This window comes from Dermochelys coriacea, chromosome 11 (assembly GCF_009764565.3).
Source record: "Dermochelys coriacea isolate rDerCor1 chromosome 11, rDerCor1.pri.v4, whole genome shotgun sequence".
Taxonomy (NCBI): domain Eukaryota; kingdom Metazoa; phylum Chordata; order Testudines; family Dermochelyidae; genus Dermochelys; species Dermochelys coriacea.
In genome coordinates, this window is record NC_050078.2 from 63,795,897 (window position 1) to 63,815,461 (window position 19,565).

Sequence of the window (19,565 nt, forward strand, 5' to 3'; positions counted from 1 at the left end):
CTTTAACTACCATCCACATCCCTCCCTTAACTCATTGGGCTTGGGAACCCATGTCCCCTGCCCAGCGAGTGCCATTCAGTTGAGGGTGAGTCCCACCATTGGGGGTGGGCCAACTACAGTTCTGTCGCCCTCAGTTCACCCAACAAGGATAACAACCCTTTATTACTCCCGCCCCAACAACAAGGAGACTGGGGAGCCAACGCCAGCCCCAAGTGATGATTTGGACAAGCAGTCCCGTCAGGCTGAGCACCGAGGCAGGACGCAAATGAGATCAGCCTCTGAAGTCTTTTTCCACAGCTCACCACTAGCTGTCAGGGGAGAGCTCATCCAGTCTCTGCTTACCGAGACCCGGCCCCTGGGGCAGCGATGGGCCTCGCTCGCCCACCAGGCCCCGCCTGAGCCGCCCCAGAGCCGCCCAATGGAAACAAGGGTCAGGCTCCGGGGCCATAACCCGGAACAGGAAGTGGAGGCGTCTCGCGTCCGCTGACCCCAACGAGATACGGAAGGGAAAAAGGAGAAGCGGCTGAGGTGAGAGGGGGCCGTTGGGCAGGGAAGCGGCCCGTAGGCCGCCGCCCCCGCGGTCCGTGAGAGGGAGCAGGAGCGCCACTGCGGGGAGGGCTTGGGGCGGCAGCCGCCAGGGCCGGGGAAGCCGCGGCCGTCGCGCGCACGCTGGGGGCGGGGCTTCACCGCTGTTTACAAAACAACTCCTGGCGCGCCCTCCCGCGTGTGCAGGTGCGCGCGCGCGCTCGCCCTCGGCTCGTGCGGGCCGAAAAGTAACGGTGCCAGCGTGTGCCACGGCTTCCCCCTACCTGCCCCTCCCCCCTCCCCGGCAGGCGCGTGGTCAGGGAATGGGGGCGGGGCGGGGGTTGGCCATTGTCAGGCTGGCGCAGGACAGGGGGCAGGGGACCTGGGTCCCGGCCTAAACCCCACCCCGACAGCCTCTTGGGGCCGCCCCATGCGTGGCAGGGCACCTTCTGAGGGGGCTGCGATTTGGGACGCGAAGCGGAGGGGAATGAAAAGGGGGCAGGAAGGGAAAGGGCGTTCCCAGAGGCTTAGCCCCCAGCGTGGGGGGGCTGGTCCCCTGAATGTGCCTGTGGGCACCCCACGCCCCCAGCGGCAAAAATCAGTGGTAAGGTACCCAGGAGCCTCATGGGAGCGTGGAAGAGACTTGGGGGGCCTGAGCTTGGGATTGGCAGTGGCCAGTTGCGTGGCACGGGAGGCCGTTGCCCTGTGAGGAATTTCTGTTATCTGGGTTGCTGCACCTCACTTGCCTGCCCTCAAGCGTCCCTGCCCTTATGCTCCTGTCCCGAGCGAGGGGGCATTTAGTTACACTGGCAAGTGCAGTGCTGGCCTGAGCGTCCCCGCGCCTGGGTTCTATTTTGCCTCTGCAACAGGCATTGCTGTATGGCCTTGGACAAGCCGTTTGCCCATCTGTGTGAGAGTTTCCTGCTCCTAAACGATGTTTCCTTCTTTCAGAGATGTGTTGTGAGGCTAAGGTTGGTTAAACAGAGCAGGATACTCCAATTGAAGTTGCTACACGAATGCAAAATGTGTGTTGCATATTTAGATGTCATTCTCCAGCTTGACTGCTCTCCGCACCCCGTTCAGTGTACCTCCACCAAAACCTTAGATTTTTCTGTTCCATCATGCTTTTGTTCCCTTCCATGGAAAGGGTAGGCTATCCCTTTTATAGGTTTTTCTTCCCTGTGGTTCCCTAGTGCCTAACTTAAAATTAACCCTCTCCTTTCTACTCCACCATCTCTCTGTGCATTAAGGCTTTAATTATCTAGCTGCTCCTGAAACACATAAACAGAAATATTTCTAACAAATTTATTTGAGCATAAGCTTTCATGAGCTACAGCTCACTTCATCGGATGCATCCGATGAAGTGAGCTGTAGCTCACGAAAGCTTATGCTCAAATAAATTTGTTAGTCTCTAAGGTGCCAAAAGTACTCCTTTTCTTTTTGCGAATGCAGACTAACGCGGTTGCTACTCTGAAAGAAATATGTCTGGGAAAGTCATTCTGTATTTAGTTTGTAGGATTTTTCTCTTACAAGTTGCTGGTTCTGAAGTACCACAAGCACAGACCGTTGCCCAGGTTTCTTTGAAAGATAATTTATATGTACCATGGGAGCCAACCAGCACTCTCACAGCCGATAGCCAGATTATGTTGCAGTTATCACAATTGGTGCACAAAAATATAATTATTTATTCTAGTACCTAAAACTGAGGTAAGTGTTTTACTGAACAAATAAAAGATAGGTCCCTGCCTCCAAGAGTTTGCATTCTGTATGTTAGATATGAAGCAATAAGTCAGAGCAGTGAACAAAAGGGAGTGATGGGTGTTAAGTGAGACAAGAGTTATATGATTAAGATCTCTGGTCCCTCACTTTAGGTTGGTGTACATTTTGGTGGTTTTTTTTTTTATTACTTGTTTTTAATTTGCTGGTAGAACATGTTAGAAATACATTTAGGGATTTTAATGAGAAGAGGATGATAGCTTAGGGAGTTGGGAGGTTGTTTCATGCATAGGGGATGTCCTGGAATTGGGAAGGGGATGGAAGCAAAAGGGGGAAGAGGCACCCTTGGGGAACAGAGAGGTGAGATGGGAAAATGAGAGGAGATAAGATCAGAGATGTAGACTGGAACTGAATGATATAAGGCCATAAATTAAGAATACTAGTGAACAGTAAGATGGGTAGCTAGTAAAGGGATCCAAAACATGATGTGTGAGCAAGAGGTGAGAAAGATAGACTTTAGTAGCTGTAGATTTCTGCCAAAATTGTTAAGCACAACTGGATCTCCTCTCTTGGAAACCACCTGACTGTAAAAAAAATTATTGCTTAATCTGTAAACTCTGGCACAGGGACTGTCCCCACTTGTTAAAACAACTCCCATCTTTTCATGTACTGTGTATATATAGCTGCTACTGTATTTTCCACTCCATGCATCTGTTGAAGTGGGTTTTAGCCCAACAAAGCTTATGCCCAAACAAATTTGTTAGTCTCTAAAGTGCCATAAGGATTCCTCATTGTTTTTCGCAAAAAGAAAAGGAGTACTTGTGGCAAGTACTTTCGTGAGCTACAGCTCACTTCATCGAAAGCTTGATATAAATTTGTTAGTCTCTAAGGTGCCACAAGTACTCCTTTTCTTTTTGCGAATACAGACTAACACGGGTGCTACTCTGAAACCTCTCATTGTTTTTGTCTTTATTCTGTTTTTTCAGCACCTAGCACAATGAGGTCTGGTCCATGATTAGGGCTCCTAGGAACTACAGTAATATAAATAATAATGGTAGTAGTGGTAATACTGTTGGAAGATGATGGGTCCCTTTTAAGAGAGAGTTTTCCTCCATTTCTCCTTGGTTTCCTAGACTGGAGAATCAAGAGAGGTAGTTCTCAGGTGTCCTAGCTGAAATCCAGATTTCAGTTTTCATAGAAACCATAAAAATGGAAGGGACCTTCAGAGTCACACTACTCTGGCTTTTTTGGGTAATGTTGATTGCTAATTTAGTTCCTGAACCACTGAGGGTCTGAGTATCACTGACCTACACCATCCTTTGTAGTGGTTGTCAAACCAGTTCTTAAAAAACTCCAATGATGGGGTTTCCAGAACCTCCTTTGGATGCCTGTCCCAGTGCTTAACTGTTCTTATAGTTGGAAAGGTTTTTCTAATGTCCAACCTAAATCTTCCTTGCTGACTACTTCTTGTCCTACCTTTGGTGGACCTGGAGAACAATTGATTGCTGTCTTTTTTTTTTTAATAACAGACCTTCACATAAACTTTAAGACTTATCAGGTCTTTCCTCAGCCTTCTTGTCTCAAGACTAAAGATGCCCAGATTTTTTAACCTTTCTTTGTAGGTCAGGTTTTCTAAACCATTTTAAATTTTTGTTGTTCTGCTCTGGACTCTCCAGTTTGTCCACATGTTATTAAAGTTTGTGCCCAAAACTGGATGTAGTACTCCAGTGGATGGCTCACTGGCGTTAAGTATATCAGGACATTTGCTGTCTGTGCCTTACATAGGATCCTTCTGTTAATACACCCCAGAATATTAGCCTTTTTGTAGCTGCATCACATTGTTGACTCATATTCAGTTTGTGATCCACTATAACCCCCAGATCCTTTTCAGCAGTACTACTGCCTACCCAGATATTTTCCATTTTGTAGTTTTGCATTTGATTTTTTCTTTGTCCATTGCACTTGTTTTTATTGAATTTCATCTTGTTTATTTCAAACCACTTCTATTCTAATCCTGTCCTTCAAAGTGCTTATAACCCCTCCCAGTTTGATGTCATCATCAGGTTTTATAAGCATACTCTCCGTTCCATTATCTAAGTCATTAATGAGAATATTAAATAGTACAAGTTCCAGGACAGAACCGTGCAGGACCCCACTAGATAAACTTCCCAAGTTGGCAGTGAACCATTTGGTAACTACTAGTTTTGCACTTTGAAGTAATTTCTTCCAGGCTACCTTTTCCTAGTTTGCTTATAAGACTATCTGAAGCTTTACTAAAATCAAAATATATCACACTACATTTTCCCCTATTCAGTATGTCAAAAGAAGGAAATTAGATTGGTTTGACGTGATTTTGACAATTCCATCGTGGCTATTACTTATAACCCTATTATCCTCAAGGCACTTCCAAATTGATTGTTTAATCATTTGTTCCGGTATCTTTTGAGATGTCAAAATTCATCTGACTGGTCTATAACTCCTCAGGTCCTCTTTGTTCCCCTTTTTAAAGATAAGGTCATATGTTTGCCCTTCTCTAATTCCGCGGTACCTCACCTGTACTCCATATATTCTGAAAGATAACTGGTAACGGTTCCAAGATTGCTTCAGCTAGTTCTTTCAGTATCCTAGGATGAATTTTGTGAGGTCCTGCTAACTTGAATACATCTAACATCTATGTAAATGGTCTACAACCTTTTATTTCCCTATTTTGGCTTGTGTTCCTTCTCCCTTGTAGTTAATATTAATTGTGTTAAAAATCTGGTCACAATTTGCCATTTTAGTGAAGACTGAAGCAAAATAGACATTTGACAACTCAGCCTTCTTGGCCTTATCTGTTGATCGCTCTCTTTCCCTCTGAGTGGAGGACCTACACTTTCCTTCATATTTTTTTTTGCTCCTAAAGTAGTTATAGAACCAGTTCTTACTGCCTTTTATGCCCCTTTGCTTTTTGATTTTGTCCCTCCATGTTTGTGCTATTTTGCTGTACTTGTCCTTAGCAGTTTGTCCGTTTTTCCTCGTTCTATAAGATTCCTTTTTGATTTTCAAGTCATTAAAGAGTTCCTGATGGAGCCATATTGACCTCCTTATTCTTCATATCTTTCCTTTGCATTGAGGTAATTTGCTGTTGCACCTTTAATATTGTCTCTTTGAGAAATTGCCAGCTCTCCTGAACTCCTTTTCCCCTTAGATTTTCTTCCTATGGGATCTTAGTTACCAGTTCTCTGAGTTTCTTAAAATCTGCTTTATTGAAGTGCATTGTCATTCTGCTGTTCTCACTCTTTCCTTTTCTTAGAATTATGAACTCTATCATTTCATTATCACTTCCACCCAAATTGTTTTCAACCTTCAGATTCACAACCAATTCCTCCGTTAGTCAGAATCAGGTCAAAAATCTCTGTCCCCAAGTCATTTCCTCTACCTTCTGAAACACAAAGTTGTCTCCAACACATTATAAGAACTTACTGGACATTTTCTATTTTGATATATCACTTTTCCAACACATGTCTGGGTAGTTGAAGTCCCCCATTACTACTAGGTCTTACATTTTGGATATTTCTGTTATGTGTTCTAGAAGTGCCTTATCCATTTTCTCCTCCTGATTTGGTGGTCTATCATAGACCCCCTACCATAACATCAGCCCTGTTTTTTCCACCTTTTTATTTTCACCCAGAGACTTCAATCTGGTCTGCCTCTCGCCATCTTCTGCACCTCAGAACAAGTGTATATATTCTTGATGTATACAACACCACCTCCCATTCTTGATGTATACAACAGTCATTTTGATCATCTCCCCTTTGCCCCTTTTTGTTTCTAATTTATCTGTTGCTTGGGAAGGCTGAAAGGGGTCTCCAGAGTTTCTTTGATGTCTATGACATTTTCATGTGCTATCAAAATGAAAATGCTGATTTTTTTTTTTAAATATTTTTCTTGCCTTATGGTCATCTTTCTTTTGGTCTCCTGTCAGTTCTCATTAGCTCCACTTGTTCAGGACTCCTTATAGTTCTTCATGCTCATTGACTGCTGTGTGCCATGTAATTCAATAAAACTAAACAAGAAATATCTATCTCTAACTGCAAGAGACAGCTACATTAGCCCTATGGGTTATAAATCTGCCATATCAACCATTCTCAGTTGATGCCAGTCATTACTATGTTTGCAACATAATACAGATTTTTTACAATGTTGAAATATTATTTTAAAGGAAGATTATACACATGTAATTTATTTTAAGCAGTAATTGGAATTATTGTATTACTATTACATTGAGCTATTTCAAGTTTAGAGGTTCCTTAACTGAACAAGAGTTTCAGAGTAGCAGCCGTGTTAGTCTGTATTCGTAAAAACAAAAGGAGTACTTGTGGCACCTTAGAGACTAACAAATTTATTTGAGCATAAGCTTTCGTGAGCTACAGCTCACTTCATCAGATGCAAGTGAGCTGTAGCTCACGAAAGCTTATGCTCAAATAAATTTGTTAGTCTCTAAGGTGCCACAAGTACTCCTTTTGTTTTTTGAACAAGAGTTCTTACAAAGCCTGTGGATAAAAGAACCCATTATAAAAATATAGATCAAATGAAGAAATACCTTTTGACTTAACTAAATTAGAAATTAAATGAGACTGCATTACCAAACACACAAGGATTTGTGCTTCTTTCCCCATCTCTAGATTGTGGTAGGGGCCATGCAAGGCATCTAAGCACGAGCTTTCCCTTGCTCTACTGAACTGAGATCCGAGCATACTTTTAGCCTTTAGTATGGTGGTAAGCAATCAGGATTTAAGTGTTTTAATTTGCCTACCAATATCCTTAAACATTCTTCTTGTCTTAGGGATATATTTGTCTCTCATGCTTCAACTATATACAGCAGAATCTTGGCAAACAATCTCCTCTGAAACTGATATTTCTCTGACAGCTATTGGTGGTGCTTGAGGCCTTACAAATTTACACCCTACCCTTTGTGAGTGAGAACATCTGGTCCATGTCACTCCCTTGCAGCGTAAAAAGTGAGAGATAAGAGCCACACTGGACTTACCTCACTCTGGTGTTATAATGGTTAATTTAATAACACTTATAAAGTGCTTTGAACATATAAAGTGCAGTGAGAGGGCCAATTAATTTACTAATCTAGCTGGTTTACACAATATGAGCAGAAGAAGTGATTCTTCAAAGCATGTTGGTGGCTTTATCCATAAAAATCATCTCAAGGCATAATTTGCTTTATATTTAGGAATTACATTTCATTTACTGATAGACATGTAAATGCATGAACATTAACATCCTAATATACTTTTGGATAGGGACTATTAGAAGAGGAGTGAGATCATCATATGGGAAAGTGCTGGGAATGCTAAGGAATATATTAAAAAGCTGTTAACATTTAGTAAGGAATCTCTGTCAAAATTAATTTCTTAAACAAAAATGTTAATTGGCGGCTTTAAAAAGGGCTTTGTCCATCTTGTGGACCAACTTGCTGGCAGATCTGTTCTGCGTAGCCTGAAACCTTTTCTCCTTTAGAATAGAGAACAAACACATCAGTAACTAACTAAAAAGACCCTTAATTTCATTATTACCAGATTGCCAGTGGAGATGAGAGTGGGTGAGTGTCATGTGCAGAAAATGGCCTCCTGTCTGAGATCTAGTGTTCGACAGCCTTGAAATCAGCTTTTGGTGGGGGCCAAAGGTTGGCAACACCAAGGTTAGTACCTGAAAGTTTATTTAAGTTTCAATTGCAGCATTGTAAGCCTAATATGGGAAACTATGGAGCTCCTTTGTATTCCCTGACACAAAAACATGAAGTTGGATGTTTTTGCAATGTCATGGTTCTGTCTAGATCAGCTTGTGGATTGGGCATCAGGAGATAATGCTGAGCAATAAAGATGGCTTTTCCAGCCTGGATGGTTATCATATTTGTTTCATTTCATTCATGGCTTCTACTGTATAGGTTTTTAGTCTGTATTTTAAGTGTAGCTGAAGCCATTAAGCCATTAAATGAATTTGGCAGGAACATTGCATTGACCTAAGTAGTTTAAGTTCTGGATACATAAGGATAATGTTTATCTATTATGGGAGGAGACATTTCCTGATCTAATGTACAAAACCAAAGTGCAAATGTTCCTCTCCATAGAAATCTTTCATAAAAGGAGAAAGATTTATACGATTTAAAGCTGCACAGTTTGTGATGGGGTGTGCTGGAGGCCTCCGAGTCCTACCACACCTTGTCCCAGAAAAGGAGCAGTGAAGGTGGGTCGTCCAGGCCTGCCTAAAGTGGCTGCAGGGAAGCAGCCAATCAGAATGGAGGAGGCTCATCTAAAAGGAACTGCAAGGTGTGAGCAACTCAGTTGCTGGCTGGGACCAACAGGATGAGGCAGAGTTGGAAGGCTGTGAAACTCTCCAGGTGAGGAGGCCTGAGAGAAACCCTACTCAAGCAGGGAACAGGCAGAGAACTTCAGCCCTGAGGAAATGGTAAAGTAGAAGCTGCTATGTGGGAAGTGGCCCAGGGAATAACAGCAACAACTATACAGGAAGTACCATGTGGCTGCTATTTATAGGGACCCTGGATCAGGACCCAGAGTAGGGTGTGGGCACAGATCCCCCCCCACTGGCAGAGTGGCCAAAGCCCAAGAAGGGGACAAGTTTCATTTAAAAGCCCAAGTAAAGGGCAGGACTTAGTCTCCAGGGAAGATGCCTTGAGGGCACTACAGGGCAGGGACGGATTTAAAGCTAGCCCAGAAGGGGCTGAGAACTGAGCCCAGAGACAGGGCTGGAGACATTACCAAAGGCACAGGGACAGGGCCTATTGGACCTTTTACCCCAAAAGGAGTATTTGTTCATGCATTTGACTGTGTGACTTAGTGACTCAGCCCTCCAGCTGAAGACCCGCCTGACAAGGGCAACAACCAACAGGGGGCACCTTGAAAAAAGAGTGCAGGTTCGTGCTTGCCAACCAGGAGGCGCTCACAAGAGGTGAGTGTGCACTATCACAATGACCAAAGCACTAGATTTTTTTGGGGTGTCGTTGGTTTTTTTTGTTTGTTTGTTTGCTTCCCTGGCAGATAATTTTCTTTTGAATAAACTGGCCTGCTGCATGCAAAGCCTGCATCTGCAGCTCTCTAGGTTTGGGTTGATTAAGAAGTCTTCATACAGTGACCGGGCCCGTGGATAGTATGTGGCATTTGTAGAATAATCTAATGAAACAGGAATTTGTTTTGATCATGAAGATTCAAGAGTGATGTCATGGTGGGAGTCTGCTATAGACCACCGGACCAGGGGGATGAGGTGGATGAGGCTTTCTTCCGGCAACTCACGGAAGCTACTAGATCGCATGCCCTGATTCTCATGGGTGACTTTAATTTTCCTGATATCTGCTGGGAGAGCAATACAGCGGTGCATAGACAATCCAGGAAGTTTTTGGAAAGCGTAGGGGACAATTTCCTGGTGCAAGTGCTAGGGGAGCCAACTAGGGGGAGCGCTTTTCTTGACCTGCTGCTCACAAACCGGGTAGAATTAGTGGGGGAAGCAAAAGTGGATGGGAATCTGGGAGGCAGTGACCATGAGTTGGTTGAGTTCAGGATCCTGACGCAGGGAAGAAAGGTAAGCAGCAGGATACGGACCCTGGACTTCAGGAAAGCAGACTTTGACTCCCTCAGGGAACAGATGGCCAGGATCCCCTGGGGGACTAACATGAAAGGGAAGGGAGTCCAGGAGAGCTGGCTGTATTTCAAGGAATCCCTGTTGAGGTTACAGGGACAAACCATCCCGATGAGTCGAAAGAATAGTAAATATGGCAGGCGTCCAGCTTGGCTTAATGGTGAAATCCTAGCGGATCTTAAACATAAAAAAGAAGCTTACAAGAAGTGGAAGGTTGGACATATGACCAGGGAAGAGTATAAAAATATTGCTCGGGCATGTAGGAAAGATATCAGGAGGGCCAAATCGCACCTGGAGCTGCAGCTAGCAAGAGATGTCAAGAGTAACAAGAAGGGTTTCTTCAGGTATGTTGGCAACAAGAAGAAAGCCAAGGAAAGTGTGGGCCCCTTACTGAATGAGGGAGGCAAGCTAGTGACAGAGGATGTGGAAAAAGCTAATGTACTCAATGCTTTTTTTGCCTCTGTTTTCACTAACAAGGTCAGCTCCCAGACTGCTGTGCTGGGCATCACAAAATGGGGAAGAGATGGCCAGCCCTCTGTAGAGATAGAGGTGGTTAGGGACTATTTAGAAAAGCTGGACGTGCACAAGTCCATGGGGCCGGACGAATTGCATCATAGAGTGCTGAAGGAATTGGCGGCTGTGATTGCAGAGCCCTTGGCCATTATCTTTGAAAACTCGTGGCGAACGGGGGAAGCCCCGGATGACTGGAAAAAGGCTAATGTAGTGCCCATCTTTAAAAAAGGGAAGAAGGAGGATCCTGGGAACTACAGGCCAGTCAGCCTCACCTCAGTCCCTGGAAAAATCATGGAGCAGGTCCTCAAAGAATCAATCCTGAAGCACTTAGAGGAGAGGAAAGTGATCAGGAACAGTCAGCATGGATTCACCAAGGGAAGGTCATGCCTGACTAATCTAATCGCCTTTTATGATGAGATTACTGGTTCTGTGGATGAAGGGAAAGCAGTGGATGTATTGTTTCTTGACTTTAGCAAAGCTTTTGACACGGTCTCCCACAGCATTCTTGTCAGCAAGTTAAGGAAGTATGGGCCGGATGAATGCACTATAAGGTGGGTAGAAAGCTGGCTAGATTGTCGGGCTCAACGGGTAGTGATCAATGGCTCCATGTCTAGTTGGCAGCCGGTGTCAAGTGGAGTGCCCCAGGGGTCGGTCCTGGGGCCCGTTTTGTTCAATATCTTCATAAATGATCTGGAGGATGGTGTGGATTGCACTCTCAGCAAATTTGCGGATGATACTAAACTGGGAGGAGTGGTAGATACGCTGGAGGGGAGGGATAGGATACAGAAGGACCTAGACAAATTGGAGGATTGGGCCAAAAGAAATCTAATGAGGTTCAATAAGGATAAGTGCAGGACCCTGCACTTAGGATGGAAGAATCCAATGCACCGCTACAGACTAGGGACCGAATGGCTCGGCAGCAGTTCTGCGGAAAAGGACCTAGGGGTGACAGTGGACGAGAAGCTGGATATGAGTCAGCAGTGTGCCCTTGTTGCCAAGAAGGCCAATGGCATTTTGGGATGTATAAGTAGGGGCATAGCGAGCAGATCGAGGGACGTGATCGTTCCCCTCTATTCGACACTGGTGAGGCCTCATCTGGAGTACTGTGTCCAGTTTTGGGCCCCACACTACAAGAAGGATGTGGATAAATTGGAAAGAGTACAGCGAAGGGCAACAAAAATGATTAGGGGTCTAGAGCACATGACTTATGAGGAGAGGCTGAGGGAGCTGGGATTGTTTAGTCTGCAGAAGAGAAGAATGAGGGGGGATTTGATAGCTGCTTTCAACTACCTGAAAGGGGGTTTCAAAAAGGATGGCTCTAGACTGTTCTCAATGGTAGATGACAGAACGAGGAGTAATGGTCTCAAGTTGCAATGGGGGAGGTTTAGATTGGATATTAGGAAAAACTTTTTCACTAAGAGGGTGGTGAAACACTGGAATGCGTTACCTAGGGAGGTGGTAGAATCTCCTTCCTTAGAGGTTTTTAAGGTCAGGCTTGACAAAGCCCTGGCTAGGATGATTTAACTGGGACTTGGTCCTGCTTTGAGCAGGGGGTTGGACTAGATGACCTTCTGGGGTCCCTTCCAACCCTGATAGTCTATGATTCTATGATTCAGTTGAGATTAAATTATAATCCTTATCTGAAACAGTATTGTGTTTTCACAGTGATGTCATTTTCTTGGGGCTCAGCAATGCTGACATTGAGAATGGGGTAAAAGCCAAGACTATGCTTTTCATATTTATTTTCAATCGTTTTTGTTTTGGTTTATAGATGTTTGATAGGAGCGAGCCAACTGATGAAGCCTCTGCTTCTTCAGCGCAAGGTAAGCAAAATTATTAAAACAAAAATATTGACCTTCAAAACACAAAAAAAGCATCTATTTTAACTGTAAAAATATGTCATTTCCCCTTGTTTCAGTTGGGTTAGTAGTTTGTCAATTCCTGTTCTAAATTCATAGAATCCTAGATGTCAAGGATAGAAGAAAGACCTTTTTAAATTATTAATTCAACTTCTTTTTAGGTGCAATGAATTGTTTTATAGTGAACTGTTCAACACCTGCTGCGTTTTACCCGAGAAGTGACTGCATTATGGTGACAGGTGAAGTGATTTCAGCATACAGGGCCTAACCTCAGTCCCAATTAAGTCAATAGAAAAATTCCCAATGATGTCAACTGTAAAAAGATAAGGCTTATAGTTTATGCAGCTCTTTGGGGGTGACTGATTGTATATAAATGCAAGTTTTACCTAAATTCAATCAATTCTACTTTTGTCCTATAAAACACATTATTTTTGACACTGACAACTTAGTGCAGTGGTAACAATGAGCAGTTTTGATTTCTTCTGCGTGGTTTTTTTATCTTTGCTTTTTTCTTTTTCTTTTTAAATAGGTATAGAAAGACGAGGTATTGAAGGATCCCTACAACAGGAGAGCAGTAGCAGGTGAGTTAGATTATATAATTAGCATCAAACTGTATTGCTTACACTAAATAAACTAGGGAGAATCTAGCTTTTGACATTAAATTTGACTCCATACAATCGATGATGCAATATTTTCAACTGTAGTGTTAATGGTCTCTTTATCCTGTGTATAGGTATCATTAAACATGTACATTGCAGTCGTGCCCTTTGAGCCCTCATTAATATCAGCAGTGAGATTAAAGGTCAGCAAATTTCATTTTTGGCTTTAGACTTCCAGAGAACCTGAAAAAAACCCAGCAGCCAAGTAGCCCAAAGTCGTGTTTCAAGATTAGCAGAAGGTTTAAATGTGACTTCAATTCCTGTTACCCTCTCTTTTTATTAAAAAATAATCATGTAGACTGGCCATGGTTTCTGATGGCATTTATCTGTGGCTACATTAAAAAGATTCTTGATTTTTTTTTTAAGTACTTTCTAATAAGAATTTTATATAGAAATGTTGATATTTCTGGGATGGAGTTTGTTTCATTTCTGAAGTTAAAAATATCTATCTTTTTTGCTGCTACTTTTGTCTCCCTTGCTCTTTTTCCCCCCTCATCCCTAGCTTTTGCAATCATTTTCTGCTCTCAGTCCCTCTCCTCCTCTCTATTCTCCTTTTCAGTTTAATTCTCAAGTCCAGCTGCATCTCTTCCGTCTCCATTTTCAGCTCAGACCTTCCATCTGTCTCCTCTGTTCAAAACTGTTGCGTCATTGCTGACTCTGTGCTCTCTGTTCCTGTATATCTCAGGTCTGTAGATCTCTCTGTCACTTCTTCTGCAGGGCTACCTGTGCATATCATTACCTCGACTACAGTGCTTAAAAAAATTCTTATCCAGGCCTTCATTTTCTTTTGCTTGAATTTGTTATTTCCTTCTCTGTGGCCTCCCCAAATCCAGCTGCTTTTCTCTAGCATGTGGTCATGGTAAATGTAGGTACTAGTGACATAGGGAAAGGTTGGGGAGAGCTCTTGTAGGCCAAATTTAAACTTCTAGGTAAGAGAGTAAGGTCCAGGACCTCTTTGATAGCATGCTCTGTAATGCTTCCAGTTCCACGCACAGGGCCAGAAAGACAGGCAGGACTTGAGAGTCTCAATGTGTGGATGAAATGATGATGTATGGAGGCAGGTTTTAGGTTTATTAGGAACTGGGGAACCTTTTGGTAAAGGAGGAGCCTGTGCAGGCAGGATGGGCTCCACCTAAACCAAAATGGAACCAGGTTGCTGGAGTGTAAAATTTAAAAGAGGGTTTTTTTAAACTAAGGACTGGGGGGAAGCTGACAGGTGCAGAGGAGCATGTGGTTCAGGCAGAGAAATCTGTAATGGATGAGTTTATTAAAGGAGAAACTCTGTGTACTAGTAAAGAGGATAGGAAAGAAGTTGGGTAAAGTACAGGTAGGAGCAAGTGAGGAACAGTCAAACATAAGAGTCCCATTTAAATATAACAAATGAAGGCAAGCAACTGAATATTGACAACATGTACAAGTGTTTATATACATATGCTAGAAGCTGAAAACTAGGATGGATGAACTAGTATGCCTGGCATTAAAAGAATATTAAAAGAAAAAGCATCACAGAAACTTGATGGAATGAGAATGAACAATGGGACATGGTAAAATCAGGGTACGAAATATTTAGGAATGTCAGAGTAAGTTGTGCTGGTGGAGGAGTGGCACTTTATGTGATATAAGGCATAAATTCAAATAAAGTAAAAATCTTAAATGAATTAAACTACCATAAAATCTCTATAAATAGCAATTCCATGCTTGAACAATAGCAGTAGGACCATACTACCGACCACCTGACCAGGATGATGACAGTGATTGTGAAATGCCGAGGGAGATTAGAGAGGCTACAAAGGCAGAAAACACAATAATGGGGGATTTCGACTCTCCTCATATTGACTGGGTATATGTCATCTCAGAAAGGAATACAGAGATAAAATTTCTACGACCATTAATGACTGCTTCTTGGAGCAACTTGTCCTAGAACCCACAAGGGGAAAGGCAATTATTGATTTACTCCTAAGTGGTGCACAGGATCTGGTCAAGAGGTAAATATAGCTGAACCACTCGGTAATAGTGACTGTTTTGTAATTAAATTAAACATCTGTGTAGGAGGGGGAAATGCCAAAAAACGCCACCAAGGTGGCATTTAACTTCAAAAAGGGGGACTACACAAAAATAAAGAAGCTAGTTCAATGGAAATTAAATGAGCAGTCTCAAGGGTGAAATGCTTGCAAACTGCATGGCGAATATTTAAAAACACCATAATAGAGCTCAGACTAAATATATACCACAGATAACAGTAGGAGGATCAAAAATGCAATCATGGCTAAACAGCAGAGGAAAAGAGGCGGTTAGAGGCAAAAAAGATAGCTTTTTGAAAATTGAATGTCAGATCCTAGCGAGGAAAATAGAAAGGAGTATAAACTCTGGCAAGGAAAGTGTAAAATTATTCTAAGGCAGGCCGAGAAAGAACTTGAAGAGTGACTAGCTAAAGAGACAAAAAGTAACAGTGAATTTTTGTTTGAGTGTATCAGAAGCTGGAAGCCTGCCAAACAGTCAATGGAATTACTGGACGAGGTGCTAAAGGAGCACTCAAGGAAGACAAAGCCGTTGCAGAGAAGCTAAATGATTTCTTTGCACCCCTCTTCGCTATAGAGGATGTGGGGGAGATCCCCATAGCTAAGCCATTCTTTTTAGGTGATATATCCAAGAAACTGCCCCAGGCTGAGGTGTCGATAGAGGGATTTTAGGAACAAATTTGATAAATTTAAAAGTAATAAGTTATCAGGACCAGATGATATTCACCCAAGAGTTCTGAATGAACTCAAATATAAAATTTCAGAACTACTAACTGTGGTATGTAACCTATTTCTTAAATCAGCCTCTGCACCAAAAGACTGGTGGATATCTAATGTAACAAATTTTTTTTTAAAAGGTTCTAGAGGTCGTCCTGGCGATTATGGGCTGGTAAGCTGAACATCAGTACCAGGCAAATTGTTTGAAGCTGTAGTAAAGAACAGAATTATCAGATATATAGATAAATATGATGTGTTGGTGAAGAGTCAACATGGCTTTTGTAAAGGGAAAGCACGCCTTACCAATCTATTAGAATTCTTTGAGGTTGTCAACAAGCATTTGGACAAAGCTGATCCAGTGGATATAGTGTACTTGGACTTTCAGAAAGCCTTTGAGAAGGTCCCTCACCAAAAGCTCTTAAGCAAAGTAAGCAGCCATGCGATAAGAGGGAGCATCTTCTGATGGATCAGTAACAGGTTAAAAGATAGGAGACAAACGGTAGAAATAAATGGTCAGTCTTCACAATGGAGAGAGGTAAGTAGCTGTGTCCCCCAAGGATCTGTACTGGGACTTGTGCTGTTCAACATATTCATAAATTATCTGGAAAAAGAGGTGAAAAGTGAGGTACAGAATTACTCAAGATAAGTCCAAAGCTGACTGCAAAGATTTACAAAGGGATCACACAAAATTGGTCACTGTGTAACAAAAGGGCAGATAAAATTCAATGTTGATAAGTGAAAGTAATGCATATTAGAAAACATAATCCCAATTATACATATAAAACAATGTTTTCTAAATTACCTGTTACCACTCAAGAAAGAGATCTTGGAGTCATAATGGATAATTTTATGTAAACATCTGCTCAATTTACAGAAGCAGTGAAAAAAGTTAACAGAATGTTAGGAGCCGTTAGGAAAGTAATTGATAGATAATAAGACAGAAAATATCATAATGCCAGTATATAAATTTATGGTACGCCCACACCTTGAATACTGCATGCAGTTCGGGTCACTCAGTCTTAGAAAAGATATATTAGAATTGCTCAAGGTGCAGAGAAGGGCAACAAAATTTATTAGGAGCATGGAACAGCTTCCATATTAAGGGAGATTAAAAAGAATGAGATTTTTCATCTTAGAAGAGAGACAGCTAAGTGGAGATATGATACTGGTCTATAAAATCATGAATGGTATGGAGAAACTGAATAGTGAAGTGTTATTTACTCTTTCAGATGACACAAGAACTATGGGTCACCCAATGAAGTTAACATGTAGCAGGTTTAAAACAAAAGAAAATACTTCCTCACACAACTCTGTCAACTTGTGGAACTTGTTGGCAGGGGTTGTTGTGAAGGCCAAAAGTGTAACTGGATTCAAAAAAAGAATTAGACAGGTTCATAGAGGATAGGTCCATCAATGGCTATTAGCCAAGATGGTCAGGGGTGCAACTCTATGCCCCAGGGTTCCCTAAGAACTTCATCTGCCAGAAGTTGGGACTAGATTACAGGGGATGGATCTCTCAAAATTGCCCTATACTGTTTGTTTTCTTTGGCACTGGCCACTGTCAGAAGACAGCATACTAGGCTAGGTGGGCCATTGGTCTGACCTAGTATGGCCATTCTTGCGTTATTTTCTTACACGCCTTAAACAACTCCATTGGCTTCCCATTCATTGTACAATTCAGATCAAAATTGTCTTCCTTTTAATTAAAATCCTTCCAGGGCTCACTGCAGCCTATCTTATGGGACCATGTCTTTTTATTCCCCTCTGAACTGGCTGCCTCCATGTCTTGCTGCACATTCTTGCCACTCTCACCGTCAGAACCCCTCCTCTGCAGCTGCTGGCTGCACCCGTGTTCTGATATTGCTTTTCTTCATCAATTCTCCATCTCATTTCAATCTCTTCTGAAAATGTATCTTTCCCCACTTCTGTTATCTCTTGATTTCTCTCTCTGCTATTATTTAACTCCCTAAGCCAAGGCTTCTCAAACTTTTTTATAGCGTGGACCACATATAATTCGAGATTTTTGTCTGGTGGACACTGTCCTTTCCTCTTCTTCATTCTTTCTCTTCATTCTTCCCTTCTTTCCACATTTTCTCCCCTTCTCTTCCTTGTCCTCTCTCCTGACTTCTTTTTTAAGTCTTTAGAAGGTGCTTGATGGCACTTCTGCAGATTAAAAGTGAAATGCAAATATTCACAAATTGCAGTGGCAAGATGGTATTCAACACAGAATTAATTTTAGACATAGTTTCTTCATTTTTTTCATGCTCCCACACAGCTACATCCTGTGCATTCGTTTGATTTTTTTTTTTTTTTCTCCTCAGAGTGTTCCTACTCTTCAAGAGAAGTATGGTTTTCACTTCCCACAGCATGGCAGTCATTTTGACATATAAATCTAAATCATATCAACTTTCTTGACATTTATACAGTGGAAAATATTCAGGAATTGATTTAATCTGCTTCATTAAAAATGTATTTATTAAAAACATCTTTTGTGACCTGAGAGCATTCAGCACTTACATTTCAAGTTACATTTCATAGTTATTTTTGGGTGATGATTTAATCTCTCATCTTTATTTCTTAAATTTTGATAATTATCTCTGGCCAATACCATCTATAAATAGTGGGGTTATGACTATAAACGTGTTGTAAACACGTGTGGATCCCTCCGAAATCTGCACGGTTATATAAGTTCTTCAAGGCAGGAAGAGTGCTTTGGTAATTTCTGTAGCCCCTGCATTCTTTTTGCAAAACTTCCCTGCAGTATTCTGAGGGAAGAGTCTTTTTTTTTTTTTTTTTTAAATTGTATGCATAATATCATGAGTGCTTGAGAGAGTATGGTGAATTCTTGCTATACATGACTGGCTTTCTTTTTAGGTTTGCATATGGTATTCAGGATAAACTTCAGCAGCATGAGTGGATTTTAAGCTCAGCACCATGAACCCATGTAAACGATTATGCTTGAATATGAAAAAGAATACATTTTTGATAGTATAAGTCTTAATGTTTTTTTAAACACCTGAAATATAATACATTTATAAGTCTGATTTTTCTCACTGAAAACTACTAGTAATATCAGTAAACTTTTCTTCTGTCAGTGTAAACATACGAGAGCCAGAGCAGGCTGGACCTGGTTTATCCAGTGTGCAAAATAGACAAGGCTATTGCAACTGCTGCCACGTGCACTACAGCAATCTTGAACAGGTAAGACATTTGCAGCAGAGTAGGAAATTCATAGATGCTAAGGTCAGAAGGGACCATTATGATCATCTAGTCCGATCTCCTGCACAACGCAGGCCACAGAATCTCACCCACCCACTCCTGCATAAAGCCTCTCACCTATGTCTGAGCTATTGAAGTCCTCAAATCGTGATTTAAAGACTTCAAGGAGCAGAGAATCCTCCAGCAAGTGACCTGTGCCCCATGCTACAGAGAGGCGAAAAATCCTCCAGGGCCTCTTCCAATCTGCCCTGGAGGAAAATTCCTTCCCAACCCCCAGATATGGCGATCAGCTAAACCTTGAGCATATGGGTAAGATTCACCAGCCAGATACTACAGAAAATTCTTTCCTGGGTAACTCAGATCCCACCCCATCTAACATCCCATCACAGGCCATTAGGCCTATTTACCATGAATATTTAAAGATCAATTAATTACCAAAATCATGTTATCCCATCAGACCATCTCCTCCATAAATTTATCGAGTTTAATCTTAAATCCAGATAGATCTTTTGCCCCCACTGCATCTGTTTTTCATCTCTCTAATTCTCACATCATCGCATCCTATATTAAGAGATGGTTGAAATAACAGGCTCTCAGTAGTGTTGCCTGACCAGCTTGTTCAACTATGTCAATCTCTAATATTGAGCATCTTTTTTTAAAGTCAATACTGAATGGAACATAACCATTTTGATAGC

At 42.0% G+C, this 19,565-nt stretch overlaps 1 protein-coding gene across 6 annotated transcripts in view; it reads left to right on the forward strand.

Moving 5' to 3' along the window:
* Positions 1 to 399: 399 nt before the first annotated feature.
* Positions 400 to 19,565, forward strand: part of ZDBF2 (zinc finger DBF-type containing 2) — a 32,195-nt gene continuing 13,029 nt past the window's right edge. The window contains exons 1-6 of one of the 6 annotated variants that reach the window (XM_043505634.1): positions 400 to 528; positions 7,812 to 7,933; positions 12,170 to 12,221; positions 12,419 to 12,496; positions 12,787 to 12,838; positions 18,747 to 18,852. In XM_043505634.1, the coding sequence (XP_043361569.1) occupies positions 12,170 to 12,221; positions 12,419 to 12,496; positions 12,787 to 12,838; positions 18,747 to 18,852 (288 nt within the window). In that variant the 5' untranslated portion in view covers positions 400 to 528; positions 7,812 to 7,933. The other 5 variants (XM_043505635.1, XM_043505637.1, XM_038422238.2 and 2 more) reach the window with 5 other exon arrangements.